This window comes from Anomaloglossus baeobatrachus, chromosome 1 (genome assembly GCF_048569485.1).
Source record: "Anomaloglossus baeobatrachus isolate aAnoBae1 chromosome 1, aAnoBae1.hap1, whole genome shotgun sequence".
In the NCBI taxonomy this organism is placed as follows: domain Eukaryota; kingdom Metazoa; phylum Chordata; class Amphibia; order Anura; family Aromobatidae; genus Anomaloglossus; species Anomaloglossus baeobatrachus.
This window is the reverse complement of record NC_134353.1, coordinates 85,038,946-85,058,111: the sequence shown is the minus strand read 5'-3', so window position 1 is coordinate 85,058,111 and position 19,166 is coordinate 85,038,946. Positions and strand designations below refer to the sequence as shown.

General features: G+C 52.5%; 1 protein-coding gene across 2 annotated transcripts in view; it reads left to right on the top strand.

Annotated features, from left to right (window-relative positions):
* Nucleotides 1–19,166, top strand: part of BOD1L1 (biorientation of chromosomes in cell division 1 like 1) — a 151,034-nt gene that overhangs the window by 53,509 nt on the left and 78,359 nt on the right. The window contains exons 6-9 of one of the 2 annotated variants that reach the window (XM_075346893.1): nucleotides 1,057–1,226; nucleotides 8,095–8,209; nucleotides 10,148–10,280; nucleotides 10,359–10,437. In XM_075346893.1, the coding sequence (XP_075203008.1) occupies nucleotides 1,057–1,226; nucleotides 8,095–8,209; nucleotides 10,148–10,280; nucleotides 10,359–10,437 (497 nt within the window). The remainder of the gene's footprint in view (nucleotides 1–1,056; nucleotides 1,227–8,094; nucleotides 8,210–10,147; nucleotides 10,281–10,358; nucleotides 10,438–19,166) is intronic. The other variant, XM_075346892.1, reaches the window with a different exon arrangement.

Genomic DNA, 19,166 nt, shown 5'->3' with positions numbered 1-19,166 from the left:
AGCTGACACGAGGAGGCTGGCACTGGGCAAAGGAAAAGTTACCTCCTCTGTAGTATACGCACTAACTGGAGTCAAGCTGATCATGAGGCAGACACAGATCAGTCCCGTTTACACCTTAAGGCTATGTGTCCACGGGACAATGTACCTGCAAATTTTGCCGCGTAAAACCTTGCGGATGTATCTGGATTTTCTAGATAAATCTGCTGGTTTTAGCGAGTACAGACACTCCCCTTGTTATCCTATGGGACATGGGGAGTGTCTGTGTCCATGCTGCAATATGTGAGGCTGCGGAATATGCTGCAGATTCCCGCAGCCGCACATAACCGCATGTCAATTTATTCCTGCGGAAATATCTGCGGAAATCTCGCCTCTCCACTATCGATGGATATAGGCCAGGACTTCCGCAGGTAAGTCGCACTAATGTCCGCAGGTTTACCGCAGATATTTCCCTGGAATCCCGCAGCAATGGATAGCTGTGGATTCCGGGGAGCTGCTGCGTGGAAACCTGCGGACGTACCTGTGGATATATATCTGCAGGTGCAATCTCCCGTGGGCACATAGACTATGGTGGTGGTGGTGGTTGTTGCTTTGGTTGTTGTTTTTGTTATTACGATGCTGCAAATACCAGAACTTAAGATCACTGAGGAAGTGTTCGACCTCCATTGATCAGCAATCTACTGTATCTATCCAATGTATAGTGGAATTTAATTTTTTTTTTTTTTTCCCCTGTGAAAACCCCTGTGTGTTAGAATAAAGCCCAATAAAGTTAGTTTCTCATAGAGGGGGGCTTCTGTCTGTAATAGCCATGTGGTAATATTGGGCATACAGACAGAGGTGGTCACGATGGGTCAGTAACCTTTACACTTTTAAACTTACCACAACATGTTGTCGTTCACCAAACTTTTTAAAGAGGGTTATCCGGAAAAAGTCACATTGTGCATACACATCCCCTTGGAGTCTGCACACGAATGCATGCATCGAGATCGTACTGTGTTGTGCAGCCGCTGAATGCTTTAGATAAAATAAGACTTATATTTTATTACATTTTTATTGTAGACGAAGAGGACAAAGTAGACCCAGAGAGTAAATCCAAATCGTCCGGTGAACAGCACGAGCCCAAGACACGAGGCACGCGGCACGCCTATGTTCATAAGCCATACCTGTACTCCAAATACTACAGCGATTCAGACGATGAACTGACCGTAGAACAACGCCGGCAATCAGTGGTGAGTCAGTCCTGATTGTGTTTTCTTCTTGTAAAGAGTCCTCCTGTTCATATCCTTGCAGTGTGACAACTGGATGACAGTAGTGCGCATGGACACGCTGCCTAACTGCTAACAAAGCTTCTCCAGAATTGTCATAGAGTGGGGAATGCACATAATTACTAAAACGTACACAAAACAACAGGTGACAGCAAACTTCTCAGACTCTTAATCCCTTCATGACCAAGGAAGTATATATATATCCTTGGTCGTGTCTGTCCCCTTTAATGCTAGCTCACATGGCAAGCCGGCATTATTCCCTGTATGTCTGTTGATGCGATCAGCAGACATCTGAGGGTAACAGACTCTGGTGGATGGGATCACGAGGCACCAATGGGTGGCCATGGCAGAGTTGAGTCAGATGATGACTCCTGTTGTTGCTATGATGTGTTTCCACTGAATGCCAGCAGAGGGCCGGCACTCACAGGAGACCAGCATTTCTCCAGATCAGAGGTATGCGGAAGCATCGCTCTGATCAGGAGTAGAGATTGGATTGTGCAGGCATATAAAGTTCCTTAGGTCAAGTAGTAAAATCATTAAAAATGGGGGGGAAAAAAAAGTCAAAAATCTGAGAAAAACCCTAAAAGTTCACCACCCTTTTGCCCCATTTAAAATTAAACAATGATAATAATAAAAAATACACATTTCTTTGTCGCTCCATTGGGAGACCCAGACAATTGGGGTGTATAGCTTCTGCCTCCGGAGGCCACACAAAGCACCACACTTTAAAAAGTGTAACCCCTCCCCTCTGCCTATACACCCTCCCGAGGACCACGGGCTCCTCAGTTTTATGCTTTGTGTGGAAGGAGGCACACATCCACTCATGCATTCTCATGACATAGTTATGTCGGATGGAAGAAAAGAGGACCCCGATGGGGCCCCCGGCATGTTCCCTTCTCACCCCACTATGTCGGCGGTGCTGTTAAGGTTGAGGTACCCATTGCGGGTACGGAGGCTGGAGCCACATGCCGTCTCCTTCACCATCCCTTATGCGGCTCTGGGAGAAGTGGGATCCTGAGCGGTCATCCATTTGCTGGGACCGTGCTCCATCCGCAGCCCCTGGTGGAACCTGTCGGACCGGAGCCTCTTTCAACCCCAGGGACCGGGCCCTGCAACGTGAAGGCACTCTGTGTCCCCATGGGGGGGACTGTACAGGGAGGGTCGCACCTTCTTCCCGGAAGCCGCGGTAGTTCAATCCGTTGTCTTTTCGGCGGACTTCCGCGCCGACCGTGCCTGCTTGTCGGGCGCGGTCTCAAATTTAGTCCCCGGCTTCGCCGCGGCCTAGTTGTGCAAAATCCCGCCCCCGGGCCTGCCTGTCAGGGGGAAGGGCGGGATTACCGACATGACGTCGGATGTGAGGGCTGGAGCATCTTGCATGTCTCCCTCCCCCCTCATTGACCACTGTGGGGACCCCAGATTCCCGCTCTTTCCTGGCGCCGCCCTCGGCCCCACTCCTCCCCTGAGAGCTCTAGCGGACATTTTTGGCATTCTGCCGGTGGATGCTTCTCAGTGACAAAGCTCTGCAGCTCCGGGGGATCCAGGACAGGGAATCTGGAGGACACACTCCGCTCGTTAGCGGTCGGTAAGCCACACCGGTCACCCAGTGCTGGTCCCCCTAGGGTGCCGGAATAGAGATTATATATATATATATATATATATGTGTATATGTATATGTATATGTATCTGTTCGAACAGGCTGTATACCCTTTTCCCATATACCCTCAGTGGTCACTCTCCTAAGAGACAACAGCATGTCGTCCACAAGGAGCAAAGCTACTAAGGCACAGATTTTTTTCGCAGCCTGTACCTCTTGTGGGGCTATGTTGCCTGCGGGGTCCACCTACCCTCACTGTGATCAATGCTCGACTCCTGCCACGCTTGCTCAGCCGGAGCCTAGGGCACTTGTGGGCCCCTCGGCTCATGTAGATCCCCCTGCTCCCCCTGAGCAGGCTGCAGGGACAGAGTCACCGGCCTTGGCCTCTTTCGCTGAGAAACTCTGTCACTTTCTCAATCCATTGCACAGTCTATGGACAAATGCTCATCTAAGCTCCTTGAGGCATTGCAGTCCAGACCGGGCCCTTCACAGGCTCCGGCCCCTGTTAGCTTGTCTCCTCCTGGCCCTTCTCGGTCCGCGCCGCAGCACGCTCCAAGGTTAGCCCCTAGGTCCCAGGCGGAGGACTCCTGCCCGGACCGCAGTCCCAGACCGGCTAAGCGGCCTTGCTGGGACTCTTCCCCGGCCTCCTCACGCTGCTCTGGATCTCAGCTTGAGGACTCTCAGGAAGACGAGGCGGACGTGGGAGCTCAGGGCTCTGACCCTGACTTCGCCCTTAACCTTGATACACCTGAGGGGGACGCATTAGTTAATGATCTTATCTCGTCCATCAACCAGGTGTTGGATCTCTCACCCCCGCCTCCTCCTGTAGAAGAGTCGGCTTCTCAGCAGGAGAAACACCAATTTCGTTTGCCCAAACGTACGCGCAATACGTTTTTTGATCACTCTAACTTCAGGGACGCTGTCCAGAAGCCCAGAGCGGTCCCGGACAAGCGCTTTGCTAAACGGCACACTGACACGCGTTATCCCTTTCCACCTGAAGTCGTTAAGGGCTGGGCACACTCTCCCAAGGTGGATCCTCCAGTCTCTAGATTGGCTGCTAGGTCCGTTGTGTCTGTTGCCGATGGCTCATCCCTGAAGGATGCCACTGACAGACAGAGCTCTTGGTGAAGTCTATCTATGAGGCCACGGGCGCGTCTTTCGCCCCGGCCTTTGCGGCTGTGTGGGCTCTCCAAGCAATCTCGGCTTGTCTGACTGAGATTAATGCTGTCACACGGAATTCTGCTCCGCATGTTTCATCCTTGACTTCTCAGGCATCAGCTTTTTCGTCCTACGCCATGAACGCCGTCCTGGACTCCACTAGCCGTACGGCTGTCGCATCTGCTAACTCCGTGGCAGTCCGCAGGGCCATGTGGCTGCGCGAATGGAAAGCAGACTCTGCTTCCAAAAGGTTCTTAACTGGTTTGCCTTTTTCTGGCGACCGTTTATTTGGCGAACGATTGGATGAGATTATTAAGGAATCCTCGGGAAAGGACTCCTCCTTACCACAGTCCAAACCTAAGAGACCTCAGCAGAGAAAGATCCAATCGAGGTTTCGGTCCTTTCGTCCCTCCGCCAAGCCCCAAACCTCTTCGTCCAACCGGCCGGAGAAAGGCCAGAGGAACTCCTATGCGTGGCGGTCCAAGTCAAGCCCCCAAAAGGCCGCAGGAGGCACTGCCTCCAAGACGGCCTCCTCATGACTCTCGGCCTCATCTACCCACATCCTCGGGCGGTGGCAGGCTCTCCCGCTTTGGCGACGCCTGGTGGCCACACGTTCAAGACCGTTGGGTGAGAGACATTCTGTCTCATGGTTACAGGATAGAGTTCAGCTCTCGTCCTGCGGCTCGTTTCTTCAGAACCTCCCCACCCCCTCACAGGCCGACGCACTTCTTCAGGCAGTGGACGCTCTGAAGATGGAAGGAGTTGTGATTCCCGTCCCATTTCAGGAACGTGGTCGCGGATTTTACTCCAACTTGTTCGTGGTGCCAAAAAAGGACGTGTCATTCCGTCCCGTTCTGGACCTCAAGCTGCTCAACAGACATGTGAGAACCAGACGGTTTCGGATGGAATCTCTCCGCTCAGTCACCGCTTCAATGTCACAAGGAGACTTCCTAGCATCGATCGACATCAAGGATGCTTATCTCCATGTGCCGATCGCACCCGAACATCAACGTTTCCTGCGGTTCGCCATAGGGGACGAACACCTCCAGTTCGTCGCATTGCCCTTCGGCCTGGCGACAGCCCCACGGGTTTTCACCAAGGTCATGGCATCTGTCGTGGCGGTCCTGCACTCTCAGGGCCACTCGGTGATCCCCTACTTGGACGATCTCCTAGTCAGGGCCCCTTCTCGGGTGGCGTGTCAACAAAGTCTTACCGTCACTCTGGCGACTCTCCAGCAGTTCGGGTGGATCATCAATTTCCCGAAATCCAAGTTGACGCCGACCCAATCACTGACTTATCTCGGGATGGAGTTTCATACCCAGCAAGCGTTAGTCAAGCTGCCGCGCGACAAACAGCTTTCTCTGCAGGCGGGGGTGCAATCACTTCTTCTGAGTCAGTCACACCCCTTACGGCGCCTCATGCACTTCCTGGGGAAGATGGTTGCAGCTATGGAGGCAGTGCCGTTCGCGCAATTCCATCTACGGCCACTCCAATGGGACATTCTTCGCAAATGGGACAAGAGTTCGGCTTCCCTCGACAAGAACATCTCTTTCCCTTGCAAACAAAACATCACTTCAGTGGTGGCTCCTACCCACATCTGTCTCGGGGAAAATCCTTCCTTCCTCCAACCTGGGCCGTGGTCACCACAGACGCGAGCCTGTCAGGTTGGGGAGCGGTTTTTCTCCACCACAGGGCTCAAGGAACCTGGACTCCGATAGAATCGTCCCTTCAGATCAATATCCTGGAGATAAGGGCAGTATATCTAGCCCTATTGGTTTTCCATCGGTGGCTGGAGGGCAGGCAGGTCCCAATCCAGTCGGACAACGCCACTGCCGTCGCCTACATCAACCACCAAGGCGGCACTCTCAGTCGTCAAGCCTTCCAGGAAGTCAGGCGGATTCTGCAGTGGGTGGAAGCCACAGGCTCCACCATCTCCGCAGTTCACATCCCGGGCGTAGAAAACTGGGAAGCAGATTTTCTCAGTCGTCAGGGCATGGACGCGGGGGAATGGTCTCTTCACCCAGACGTGTTTCGAGAGATCTGTCGCCGCTGGGGAACGCCGGACGTCGATCTCATGGCGTCACGACACAACAACAAGGTCCCGGCCTTCATGGCACGGTCTCAGGATCACAGAGCTCTGGCAGCGGATGCTTTAGTCCAGGATTGGTCGCAGTTTCGACTGCCTTATGTGTTTCCCCCTCTGGCGATGCTGCCCAGGGTACTACGCAAGATCAGGTCCGACTGCCGTCGCGCCATTCTCGTCGCTCCAGACTGGCCGAGGCGGTCGTGGTATTCGGATCTGTGGCATCTCACGGTGGGTCAACCGTGGGCACTTCCAGACCGCCCAGACTTGCTGTCACAAGGCCCGTTTTTCCATCTGAATTCTGTGGCCCTCAACCTGACTGTGTGGCCATTGAGTCCTGGCTCCTAGCGTCTTCAGGGTTATCTCAGGATGTCATTGCCACCATGAGACAAGCCAGGAAGCCAACGTCCGCCAAGATCTATTACAGGTCTTGGCAAATCTTCCTATCCTGGTGCGCTGATAACGGTTTTCCTCCATGGCCGTTTGCCTTACCCACATTCCTTTCATTCCTACAATCTGGAATGGACAAGGGTTTGTCCCTCGGCTCTCTCAAGGGCCAAGTATCGTCGCTCTCCGTATTTTTTCAAAAGCGTCTAGCCAGGCTTCCGCAGGTCCGCACGTTCCTGCAGGGGGTCTGTCACTTGGTCCCACCTTACAAACGTCCGTTGGAACCTTGGGATCTTAACAAGGTCCTGACGGCTCTTCAAAAGCCGCCTTTTGAGCCGCTGCGGGATGTCTCTCTCTCCCGTCTTTCGCAGAAGGTGGCCTTCCTGGTGGCAGTCACATCACTTCGGAGAGTGTCTGAGCTGGCAGCGCTGTCATGCAAAGCCCCCTTCCTGGTTTTTCACCAGGATAAGGTGGTTCTGCGTCCTGTCCCGGAATTTCTCCCTAAGGTGGTATCCTCTTTTCATCTAAATCAGGATATCTCCTTGCCTTCCTTTTGCCCTAATCCAATTCACCAGTGTGAAAAGGATTTGCACACTTTGGATCTAGTGAGAGCACTCCGGTTCTACGTGTCTCGCACGGCGCCCCTGCGCCGTTCATATGCGCTATTTGTCCTTGTCGCTGGCCAGCGTAAGGGCTCTCAGGCCTCCAGGTCAACCTTGGCTCGGTGGATCAAGGAACCGATTCCTGAGGCCTACCGTTCTTCTGGGCTCCCGCTCCCTTCAGGGCTGAAAGCCCATTCTACCAGAGCCGTAGGTGCGTCCTGGGCATTGCGGCACCGGGCTACGGCTCAGCAGGTGTGTCAGGCAGCTATGTGGTCTAGTCTGCACACTTTCACGAAGCACTATCAAGTGCATACCTATGCTTCGGCAGACGCCAGTCTAGGTAGGCGAGTCCTTCAGGCGGCGGTTTCCCACCTGTAAGAGGGGGCCGTTTTCGGCTCTTTTTATCGAGGTATTCTTTTACCCACCCAGGGACTGCTCTTGGACGTCCCAATTGTCTGGGTCTCCCAATGGAGTGACAAAGAAGGAGGGAATTTTGTTTACTTACCGTAAATTCCTTTTCTTCTAGCTCCTATTGGGAGACCCAGCACCCGCCCCTGTGCCCTTCGGGCTGGTTGTTGTTTTGTGTACACATGTTGTTGAATTGTTCTTTTGGTTCATGGTCTTCAGTTCTCCGAACATCCTTCGGATTGAATTTACCCTAGACCAATTTATAAGTTTTCTCCTTCCTGCTTTTGCACCAAAACTGAGGAGCCCGTGGTCCACGGGAGGGTGTATAGGCAGAGGGGAGGGGTTACACTTTTTAAAGTGTAATACTTTGTGTGGCCTCGAGAGGCAGAAGCTATACACCCAATTGTCTGGGTCTCCCAATAGGAGCTAGAAGAAAAGGAATTTACGGTAAGTAAACAAAATTCCCTTTTTCTTTATCTCTGGCAGTAAGATTTATACTGTAGTAACTATTTTGCTTCTGTCAGTCTTGGAGGATCTGTGTGGTCTTCCGTCTGCGCTGACTATTATTTGTCGCTGTTTTCACACTCTCTTTTCTTGTAGGCAAAGGAGAAGGAAGAGCGGCTGCTGAGGAGACGGTTGAAGAGGGAGAGGCTGGAAGAAAAACGCAAGCATAAAGCTTTGGAGAGAAGCAAGACTCCCAAAATGAAGACTCCTGGTAATTTAGTATATTGTTTATAGTTTAAAAAAGTATCAAGGAGTTTAAAGAGGACCAACCACCAGGATTTTCCTGTATAACCTAAAGCCAGTGCTATACTGGTGCTATCATGCCGATTCTATACATGCCTTTAGTTGTGAGATCGGATGTATACTTTCTGGAATATAGGCAAATAAAGTTTGTGAAATGCACTGTTATTTGATTAATAGCAGCTACAGAATATCTAATAAGTGGGTTGGGTTTCGCCTGTTTTTCCTGCCTGTCCGTTTTTCCTGCCTGTCCGTTTTTCCTGCCTGTTCGTTTTTCCTGCCTGTCCGTTTTTCCTGCCTGTCCGTTTTTCCTGCCTGTCCGTTTTTCCTGCCTGTCCGTTTTTCCTGCCTGTCCGTTTTTCCTGCCTGTCCGTTTTTCCTGCCTGTCCGTCCTTCCTGCCTGTCCGTCCTTCCTGCCTGTCCGTCCTTCCTGCCTGTCCGTCCTTCCTGCCTGTCCGTCCTTCCTGCCTGTCCGTCCTTCCTGCCTGTCCGTCCTTCCTGCCTGTCCGTCCTTCCTGCCTGTCCGTCCCTCCTGCCTGCCTGTCCGTCCCTCCTGCCTGCCTGTCCGTCCCTCCTGCCTGCCTGTCCGTCCCTCCTGCCTGCCTGTCCGTCCCTCCTGCCTGCCTGTCCGTCCCTCCTGCCTGCCTGTCCGTCCCTCCTGCCTGCCTGTCCGTCCCTCCTGCCTGCCTGTCCGTCCCTCCTGCCTGTCCGTCCCTCCTGCCTGTCCGTCCCTCCTGCCTGCCTGTCCGTCCCTCCTGCCTGCCTGTCCGTCCCTCCTGCCTGCCTGTCCGTCCCTCCTGCCTGCCTGTCCGTCCCTCCTGCCTGCCTGTCCGTCCCTCCTGCCTGCCTGTCCGTCCCTCCTGCCTGCCTGTCCGTCCCTCCTGCCTGCCTGTCCGTCCCTCCTGCCTGCCTGTCCGTCCCTCCTGCCTGCCTGTCCGTCCCTCCTGCCTGCCTGTCCGTCCCTCCTGCCTGCCTGTCCGTCCCTCCTGCCTGCCTGTCCGTCCCTCCTGCCTGCCTGTCCGTCCCTCCTGCCTGCCTGTCCGTCCCTCCTGCCTGCCCGTCCGTCCCTCCTGCCTGCCAGTCCGTCCCTCCTGCCTGCCAGTCCGTCCCTCCTGCCTGCCAGTCCGTCCCTCCTGCCTGCCAGTCCGTCCCTCCTGCCTGCCAGTCCGTCCCTCCTGCCTGCCAGTCCGTCCCTCCTGCCTGCCAGTCCGTCCCTCCTGCCTGCCCGTCCGTCCCTCCTGCCTGCCCGTCCGTCCCTCCTGCCTGCCCGTCCGTCCCTCCTGCCTGCCCGTCCGTCCCTCCTGCCTGCCCTACCTGCCTGTCCTTCCTCCGTAATAAGAGACATCCTAGCTGACAAAAGTATGTATAGAATCAGCCTGATAGTGCCAGTATAGCACTGGCTTTAGGATATATAGGAAAATCCTGGTGATTGGTGCGCTTTAAAGGGTTATTCCAGCAATACGCTTCCATATCGGGATATGAGAGCATGGCCAGGTGGTACCATGTGTATGATACCTGCTGAACGTGCATGTGTTTTAGCTGGCCCCAAGTAGACAGGACACCAAGGCCCCGATCACCTTTCTATGCAGAAATGAGGACAGCTGGAATAAATCATTAAAGACAAACCAATGTCAGAAGGATGAATTGAGCAAACCGTTATCTTCTGTGGACGTCTGAGCCAGCCGCACATGCCCTCTACAGGGAAAATATCGCATTACATGTTAGGCAGTCAGATGAATGGCGTTCTGTATGGGTGTATCAGGAGCCGCTCTCCATTCTGGCAAAGGGGGCTCTGAAGTGAGAGACTGTAGGCATCGGAGGACAGCCCCTTTTAACATATTGTGAAATGATACGAAGGTGACAGCTTTCCAAGTGATATACATGTTAATTTTTTTCTTTTAAATTGTTGAAGTAACAAGTGCTCCCGAAAAGTCGTCCAAAGGTCTGAAGCCAAAATCCAACAGCCTAAAGGAAGTGCTGAAAGAGCAAATGTTTCTAGAAAAGAAAGTCGCAATGAGCAGAAAAAAGAAAAGCGAGCTGCGGTAGGATCCCGTCATGGAACAGAAGTACTTTGTCAGGTTTTTTTGTTTGTGGTTTCACTCTTTCTTTATTTCTTACAGAACTGATCTTACTGGCAGTCTGAAGCTGAAGAGCGACCTGCTTGATGAAGACTCAAGAGACACCCAAAAGTCTAATGAGGTAGATGGGGTGAAGGATGGACACGTAGATCATAAAGGCTGTACTCACACATTACACCGATTGCCTCCACTTTTCTGAAATCACAGAAATACGTTGCTGCCATTAATGATCCTGCAAAACACGGTCACAACTTAGAAGTGAAGTTGTGACATTTTTTGCAAATCAAGAGTGTCTGGAAATCAACTCCAATAAAATGAAAACCTAAAGGTGTCTGGTGACCAGATACTTATGACCTAACCATGGAGTGGGTAATATCAGATCAGTGGGGTCCGCAGTACACAGCATTGTCCGCTGCACATTGGATGGAGCTATGTATTAACGCTCTATTGAATTTCACCGTCCATTCACCGTCTGATCTTATTACAGCTGATCAGGGGAGGTGTCCATTTCTCTTCTGGATGGGTCATCAACATCTGGTAACCAGATAATCTTTTTTAAGGTGCACATAGATGTGTGACTTAAAAGCTAGGGTCACACATAGCGACGCTCCAGCGATCACGACGACGACCTGACCTTATCAGGATCGCTGCTGCGTCGTTACATGGTCGCTGGTGAGCTGTCAAAGAGGCAGATCTCACCAGTGACCAGCCCCCAGCCAGCAGCGACGCGTGGAAGCGATGCTGCGCTTGGTAACTAAGGTAAATATCAGGTAACCAAGCAAAATGCTTCGCTGGTTACCCAATGTATACCTTGGTTACCAGCGCACACCGCTTAGCGCTGGCTCCCTGCACTTGTAGCCAGAGTACACATCGGGTTAATAGGCAAACCGCTTTGCTTATTTACCTGATGTGTACTCTGGCAGCCTGAGAGCGGCGGACGCTGGTAACCAAGGTAAATATCGGGTAACCAAGCAGCCTTTGCTTGGTTACCCGATATTTACCTTGGTTACCAGCGTCCGCAGAAGCCTGCTCCCTGCACATTCAGATCGTTGCTCTCTCGCTGTCACACACAGCGATGTGTGCTTCACAGCGGGAGAGCAACGACCAATAAGTGGTCCAGGACATTCAGCAACGACTGGCGACCTCACAGCAGGGGCCAGCTCGTTGCTGGATGTCACACACAGCGACGGGACGTCGCTGCTACGTCACAGAAAAAGGTTGACTTTGCAGCGACGTCGTTGTCGCTGTGTGTGACACCACCTTAAGAATGCTTGTTCCCAAATATTGGCCTGTGTAAACATGAAGGCGATCACCCGAAGAGCAACCAAAACATTTAGTTTGACGGGAAATTGGATTGTTTATGCCTGCACACAGATCATGGCTATCTGCAGCATAGCTAAAGAGACAGAACAATAGTGTTTACCGTCGTTTTGTCCCCATCAATTATAGTCAGCCAATGTGAACAGGCGAGCCGTCCACTATATAGTCAATTGGCAATTATTGGGGCTAAATAGAGCTGTATGAACCCCTGAAATGTATCTACAGCCTTGAAATACTGCATCATATTACTATGTACACTTTCATTCCAGATGAATATTCAGATTAAGCCATTATTTATGTTTTCAGTATGATGTATTTTCAGTTTTACCTCGCTGCCGGCTCCATTTCTAATGATCATTTCGATGAGCTCTCCTACAGAACAGGCTTATTCCACTTATTAATCATTCAGGCCATACACAATGTACCCTGAGGGTGTCAATGCACTTGGAAGAGTTGTCCAAGTGCATTGACGCCCCCCTAGTGAACTTCCAGCCTGATTTGCATCTGACTTCTACTCTAAGGGGTACTTTGCACACTACGACATCGCAGCTGCGATGTCGGTGGGGTCAAATCGAAAGTGACGCACATCCGGCGTCGTCATCAGAGTATGTGAATCGTTTTTACTACGATTAACGAGCGCAAAACTGTCGAAATTGTATGATCATTGTAGCATCGGGCATTTCCATAATGTCATAATGCCGCAGGAGCGAGGAACATCACCTTACCTGCGTCCCGGCTGCAATGAGGAAGGAAGAAGGTGGGCGGGATGTTTACGTCCCGCTCATCTCCGCCCCTCCGCTTCTATTGGCCGCCTGCCGTGTGACGTTGCTGTGACGCCGCACGACCTGCCCCCTTAGGAAGGAGGCAGTTCGCCGGCCAGAGCGACGTCGCAGGGCAGGTGAGTGCATGTGAAGCTGCCGCAGCGATAATGTTCGCTACGGCAGCTATCACAAGATATTGCATGTGCGACGGGGGCGGGGACTATCGCGCTCGGCATCGCTACAATCGTCTTGCGATGTCGTAGTGTGCTACGGCTATGTGCCTACGGGACAACGTACCCGTGGATTTTGCCGCAGGTTTACCGCAGCTGCTCCCCGGAATCTGCAGCTATCCATTGCTGTGGTATTTCTGCGGAGTTGCTTGCTGCGCTAAACCTGCAGAAACAGTGCCGATTTCGTGCAGAAGTCCTGGCCTCTATCTCCATAGTGGAGGAGCGGGAATTCCTCAGATGTTTCCACATGAATAATTGACATGCAGTTACGTGCGTCTGCGGGAAATCCGCAGCATTTTCCGTAGCTGCCCATACCGCAGCATTGATACAGCACTCCCCAAATCCCATAGGATAACATGAGGACTGTTAGAACCTGCGGATTTATCTAGAAATTACAGATAAATCCACAGGTACAAATTCCCTTGGGCACATAGCCTAAATTTCATGACTGGCACGTCGGATCTCTGTTAAAGAGGTATCGGTTTTATCGGTGGACCAGTGTCTACTCAGCTGGATAATGTCCACCATTTATGTGCTTACAGGTTCACTTTTAGGGCTTGTCCCATGAACATAGTACATTTTAATCAAAAGATCTTGAAATAAGTTACCCAATTGGATGGGTGAAACGTAAATTTCTTTGTCGCTCTATTGGGAGACCCAGACAATTGGGTGTATAGCTTCTGCCTCCGGAGGCCACACAAAGTATTACACTTAAAAGTGTAAGGCCCCTCCCCTTCTGCCTATACACCCCCCGTGGGATCACGGGCTCCTCAGTTTTCATGCTTTGTGCGAAGGAGGTCAGACATCCAAGCATAGCTCCACTGTTTAGTCAGCAGCAGCTGCTGACTATGTCGGATGGAAGAAAAGAGGGCCCATACTAGGGCCCCCAGCATGCTCCCTTCTCACCCCACTTTTGTCGGCGGTGTTTGTTAAGGTTGAGGTACCCATTGCGGGTACGGAGGCTGGAGCCCACATGCTGCTTTCCTTCCCCATCCCCTTAGGGCTCTGGGTGAAGTGGGATCTTATCGGTCTCCAGGCACAGGAGACCGTGCTCCATCCACAGCCCCTGGGACTCTGCTGGACATGGAGCTGAGTATCTTCAGGGACATGGCCCTGCTACGATTGAGGTACTCTGTGTCCCCATAAAGGGGACCGCGCACAGACACACGGCAGCACTGCTGGGTGTGTTAGTGCGCCAGGGACGGCGGCGCTGCCCGCACTGGTGCCATCGCACACTACAGCGTAGCTGGGTGTGTTAGAGTATTGGGGGACTGCCGCGCTAACCGCCGCTGCCATTTTTATCTCAGGCGCGGCTGGGACTTGTGGTGCGCCGGGGACTTCCGCGCCGACCAGGGCTTATATGCCGGCCGCGCTTATCACTCTAGTCCCCGGCTTGTGCGGCCTAGTCTCACTTCGTTACCGCCCACAGGCCTGCCAGTCAGGGTAAGGGCGTGACGCTGCACAGCACGGCAGCGCTGAGAGCTGGAGCATGCTTTGCATACTCCACCCCTCTCACTGTACACAGTGTGAAACCGGATTCCCGCACTTTCTGGGGCACGCCCACGGCCTCCTCCTCTACACAGGACGCCGGCAGCCATTCATGTCAGTTTTTTCTGTGGCTGAGAAAAGAGACAAGTTTGGGAAGACCCTGGCAGGGATTCTGGTGGTCACACAACCGCTGTGAGCGGGCGGTAAGCAGCACCTGTGGTGCTGACCCCACTAGTGCCGAAATGCACATATAGATATATGCTTGTACGCTATACATTGCACTGTTCGGTCGCACTTTTGTATTTTGGCTATATACCCTCCTTGATTGTTCGGGGGAGATAACAGCATATCGTCTGTGAAAAACAAGGGTGCAGAAGCACAGGTTTTCTATGCAGCCTGTACAGCATGTACGGCTATACTGCCGGCAGGTTCCACGGACCCCAATTGTATGCAATGCACGGTCCTTGTGGAACTTACTCAGCCGGAGTCTCTGCTAATGGTCCAGGTGATGGGGACGGAGTTTGCAGCATTTACTTCAGACTTTCTGAGACTATGGCTATGATACTAGAAGCCTTGCAGTCTGGCTATGATACTAGAAGCCTTGCAGTCCAGACCGGTCTCTCAGACCATGGGCACTGTTGTTTCATTGCTCCTGGTCCCCCTCCAGTTGGTACAACAAGGTGCTCCTGGAGTGTCTCAGGGATCCCAGGGTGAGGGGTCTGACTCGGACCGCAGTCCCAGACACCCTAAGCGACCTCGCTGGGAGCATCCCTCGACATCACCGCATCATTCAGGGTCTCAGCATGGGGACACTCTCTATGATGAGGCGGAGGTATCTGATCAGGATTCTGATCCTGAGAACGTTCTCTACCTGGATACACCTGATTGTGATACCGTAATGAACGATCTTACGGCGTCCATCAATCAAATGTTGGTTATTTCTCCCTCAGCTCCTTCGCCTGAGGAGTCAGCTTCTCAGCAGGAGAAGTTCCGTTTCAGGTTCCCCAAGCGTACATTGAGTACGTTTCTGGATCACTCTGACTTCAGGGAGGCAGTCCAGACCAACCAGGCTTGTCCAGATATCGTTTTTTCCAAACGCCTTAAGGATACACGTTTTCTCTTCCCTTTTGACGTTGTCAAGGGCTGGGTTCAGTGTTCCAATGTGGACCGCCTATCTCCAGCGGCTAAATCCTTAGTTGCAGTGGAAGATATGGCTTCACTCAAAGATGCCACTGACAGACAGATGGAGCTCTGGTTCAGATCCATCTATGAAGCTATTGCCGCGTCTTCTGCTCCAGCTTGCGCAGCCGTCTGGGCGCTCCAAGCGGTCTCAGCGGCTCAAGCGCAAATTGAGGCAGTTACACGTATGTCTGCGTCGCAGGCTGCGTCTTTAACATCTCAAACGTCAGCGTTTGCGTCATACGCCATCTATGCTGTCCTGGACTCGGCGAGCCGGAAGGCGGTTGCGTCCGACAATTCAGTGGTAATACGCAGAGCCTTATGGTTGCGAGAAAGGAAGGCAGATTCTGCTTCCAAAAGGTGCCTAACCAGTTTGCCAATCTCTGGTTACCGCTTGTTTGGTGAGCGACTGGATGAAATCATCAAACAATCAAAAGGAAAAGGATACATCCTTTCCTCAGGCTAAACCGATCTTACCCCAACAGAGGAGGGGACAGTCGAGGTTTCGGTCCTTGCGGGGCGCGGGCAGGTCCAATTCTCCTCGTCCAAAAGGCCTCAGAAGGATCAGAGGAATGCCGATTCACGGCCTAAATCACGGGTCAGGAGAGAGTTTTCCTCTCGTCCTCCGACTCGATTCTTCAGAACATCTCCGCCTCCCAAGAGAGCCGAGGCTCTCAGGCAGGCGGTGTGCACTCTGAAGGCAGAATGAGTGGTGGTCCCGGTTCCTTTTCAGCAACAGGGTCACGGTTTTTACTCCAACTTGTTTGTGGTCCCAAAAAATGGCGGGTCTTTCCGTCAGGGCAACAGACACGTCAAAACCAGGCGGTTCCGAAGGAATCCCTCCGCTTCGTCATCGTCTCAATGTCCCAAGGAGATTCCTTGCATCGATCGATATCAAGGACGCTTATCTCCACGTGCCGATCGCTCCAGAGCATCAGCGCTTCCTGCAGTTCAACATAGGAGACGAACACCTTCTGTTCGCGGCACTGCATTTCGGCCTGGCGACAGCCCCGCGGGTTTTCTCCAAGGTCATGGCAACAGTAGTAGCGGTCCTCCACTCTCAGGGACACTCGGTGATTCCTTACCTGGACGTTCGGCTTGTCAAGGCACCCTCTCAAGGGGCATGCCAACACAGCCTCAACGCTACTCTACAGATTCTCCAGAGCTTCGGGTGGATCATCAGAGACAGGCCAGAACGGCACAATCGCTGACATATCAGGGCATGAAAATCCATGCCTAATCGGCGATGGTGATACTTCCGCTGGACAAACAGCGGTCACTGCAGCAGGGTTGCACAATGTGACATCCTTAGCAAATGGGACAGGAAGTCGGCGTTTCTCGGCAGAAACGTCTCCCTCCCTCAGGCAGCCAAAGATTCTCTTCGGTGATGGCTTCTTCCCACTTCATTGTCGAAGGGGAAATCCTTCCTACCCCCATCCTCGGCGGTGGTCACGACGGACGCGAGTCTGTCAGGGTGGGGAGCAGTTTTTCTCCACCACAGTGCTCAGGGTACGTGGACTCAGCAAGAGTCCTCCCTTCAGATCAATGTTCTGGAAGTCAGGGCAGTGTGTCTTGCCCTAAAAGCTTTCCAGCAGTGGCTGGAAGGCAAGCAGATCCGAATTCAGTCGGACAACTCTTCAGCGGTGGCTTACATCAATCACCAAGGAGGAACACGCAGTCGGCAAGCCTTCCTGGAAGTCCGGCGGATTTTGATGTGGGTGGAAGCCACGGCCTCCACCATATCCGCAGTCCACACCCCGGGCGTAGAAAACTGGGAAGCAGACTTTCTCAGTCGCCAGGGCATGGACGCAGGGGAATGGTCCCTTCACCCGGACGTGTTTCAGGAGATCTGTTGCCGCTGGGGGATGCCGGACGTCGACCTAATGGCGTCTCAGCACAACAACAAGGTCCCGGCATTCGTGGTGCGGTCTCACGATCACAGAGCTCTGGCGGCAGACGCCTTTGTTCAGGATTGGTCGCAGTTTTCAACTCCCTTATGCGTTACCACCTCTGCCACTGTTGCCCACAGTGTTACGCAAGATCAGGTCCGACTGCCGCCGCGCCATCCTCATCGCTCCAGAATGGCCAACGAGGTCGTGGTACCCGGATCTGTGGCATCTCACGGTAGGCCAACCATGGGCACTATCAGACCGACCAGACTTGCTGTCTCAAGGGTCGTTTTTTCCATCTGAATTCTGCGACCCTCAACCTGATGGTGTGGCCATTGAGTCCTGGATCCTAACATCTGCAGGGTTATCTCAAGAGGTCATCACCACTATGAGACAGGCCACAAAACACACATCTGCCAAGATCTACCACAGAACGTGGAAGATATTCTTATCTTGGTGCTCTGCTCAGGGAGTTTCTCCCTGGCCAATTGCCTTGCCTACTTTCTTTCCTTCCTGCAATCCGGTTTGGAAAAAGGTTTGTCGCTCGGCTCCCTTAAGGGACAAATCTCAGCGCTCTCTGTATTTTCTTCAGAAGCGCCTGGCCAGACTTCCTCAGGTACGCACGTTCCTGCAGGGGGTTTGCCGCTTAGTCCTTCCTTACAAACGACTGTTCGAACCCTGTGATTTGAACAGGGTGCTGATGGTTTTTCAGAAACCACCATTTGAGCCTATGAGGGATTTTTCTCTCTCACGCCTTTCGCAGAAAGTGGTTTTCCTAGGGGCAGTCACTTCACTTCGGAGAGTGTCTGTCGGGGCACATTGTCGTGCAAAGTCCCCTTCCCGGTGTCTCACCAGGTCAAGGGGTTCTGCGTCCGGTTCCGGAATTTCTCCCTAAGGTGGTATCCCCCCTTTCATCTCAATCAGGGTATCCCCGTACCCTCTGTTTGTCTTCATCCAGTTCACCAATGTGAAAAGGATTTGCACTTGATTAGATCTGGTGAGAGCACTCAGACTCTACATCGATCGTACGGCGCCCCTGCGCCGCTCGGAAGCACTCTTTGTCCTTGTCGCTAGCTAGCGTAAAGGGTCGCAGGCTTCCAAATCAAGACTGGCTCGGTGGTTCAAGGAACCAATTCTCGAGCTTATCGTTCTGCTGGGCTTACGGTTCCCTCAGGGCTGAAGGTCCATTCTACCAGAGCGGTGGATGCGTCCTGGGCTTGAGGCACCAGGCTACGGCTCAGCTTGTGTGTCAGGCGGCTACCTGGTCCAGCCTCCACACTTTCACGAAACACTGTCAGGTGCATACCTATGCTTCGGCGGATGCCAGCATAGGCAGACGAGTCCTTCAGGCGGCGGTTGCCCACCTGTAGAAAGGGGCCGTTTTACGGCTCTATTACGAGGTATTATTTTACCCACCCAGGGATTGCTTTTGGACATCCCAATTGTCTGGGTCTCCCAATAGAGCGACAAAGAAGAAGGGAATTTTGTTTACTTACCGTAAATTCCTTTTCTTCTAGCTCTAATTGGGAGACCCAGCACCCGCCCCTGTTTTTTTTTTTTCTTTACACATGTTGTTCATGTTGAATGGTTTCAGTTCTCCGATATTCCTTCGGATTGAATTTGCTTAAACCAGTTTATTGGCTTTCCTCCTTCTTGCTTTTGCACTAAAACTGAGGAGCCCGTGATCCCACGGGGGGTGTATAGGCAGAAGGGGAGGGGCCTTACACTTTTAAGTGTAATACTTTGTGTGGCCTCCGGAGGCAGAAGCTATACACCCAATTGTCTGGGTCTCCCAATTAGAGCTAGAAGAAAAGGAATTTACGGTAAGTAAACAAAATTCCCTTCGTTCCTGTGCTTAGATAATCTTATAAATGTGCCCCTGCTGTGTAATGGCCGTGTCTGACCGTACAGGGACATGGTCTGATTATACCACAACTCCTGGGCAATGGAGAAAGAATCGGTAATTAATAAGTGCGTATACAG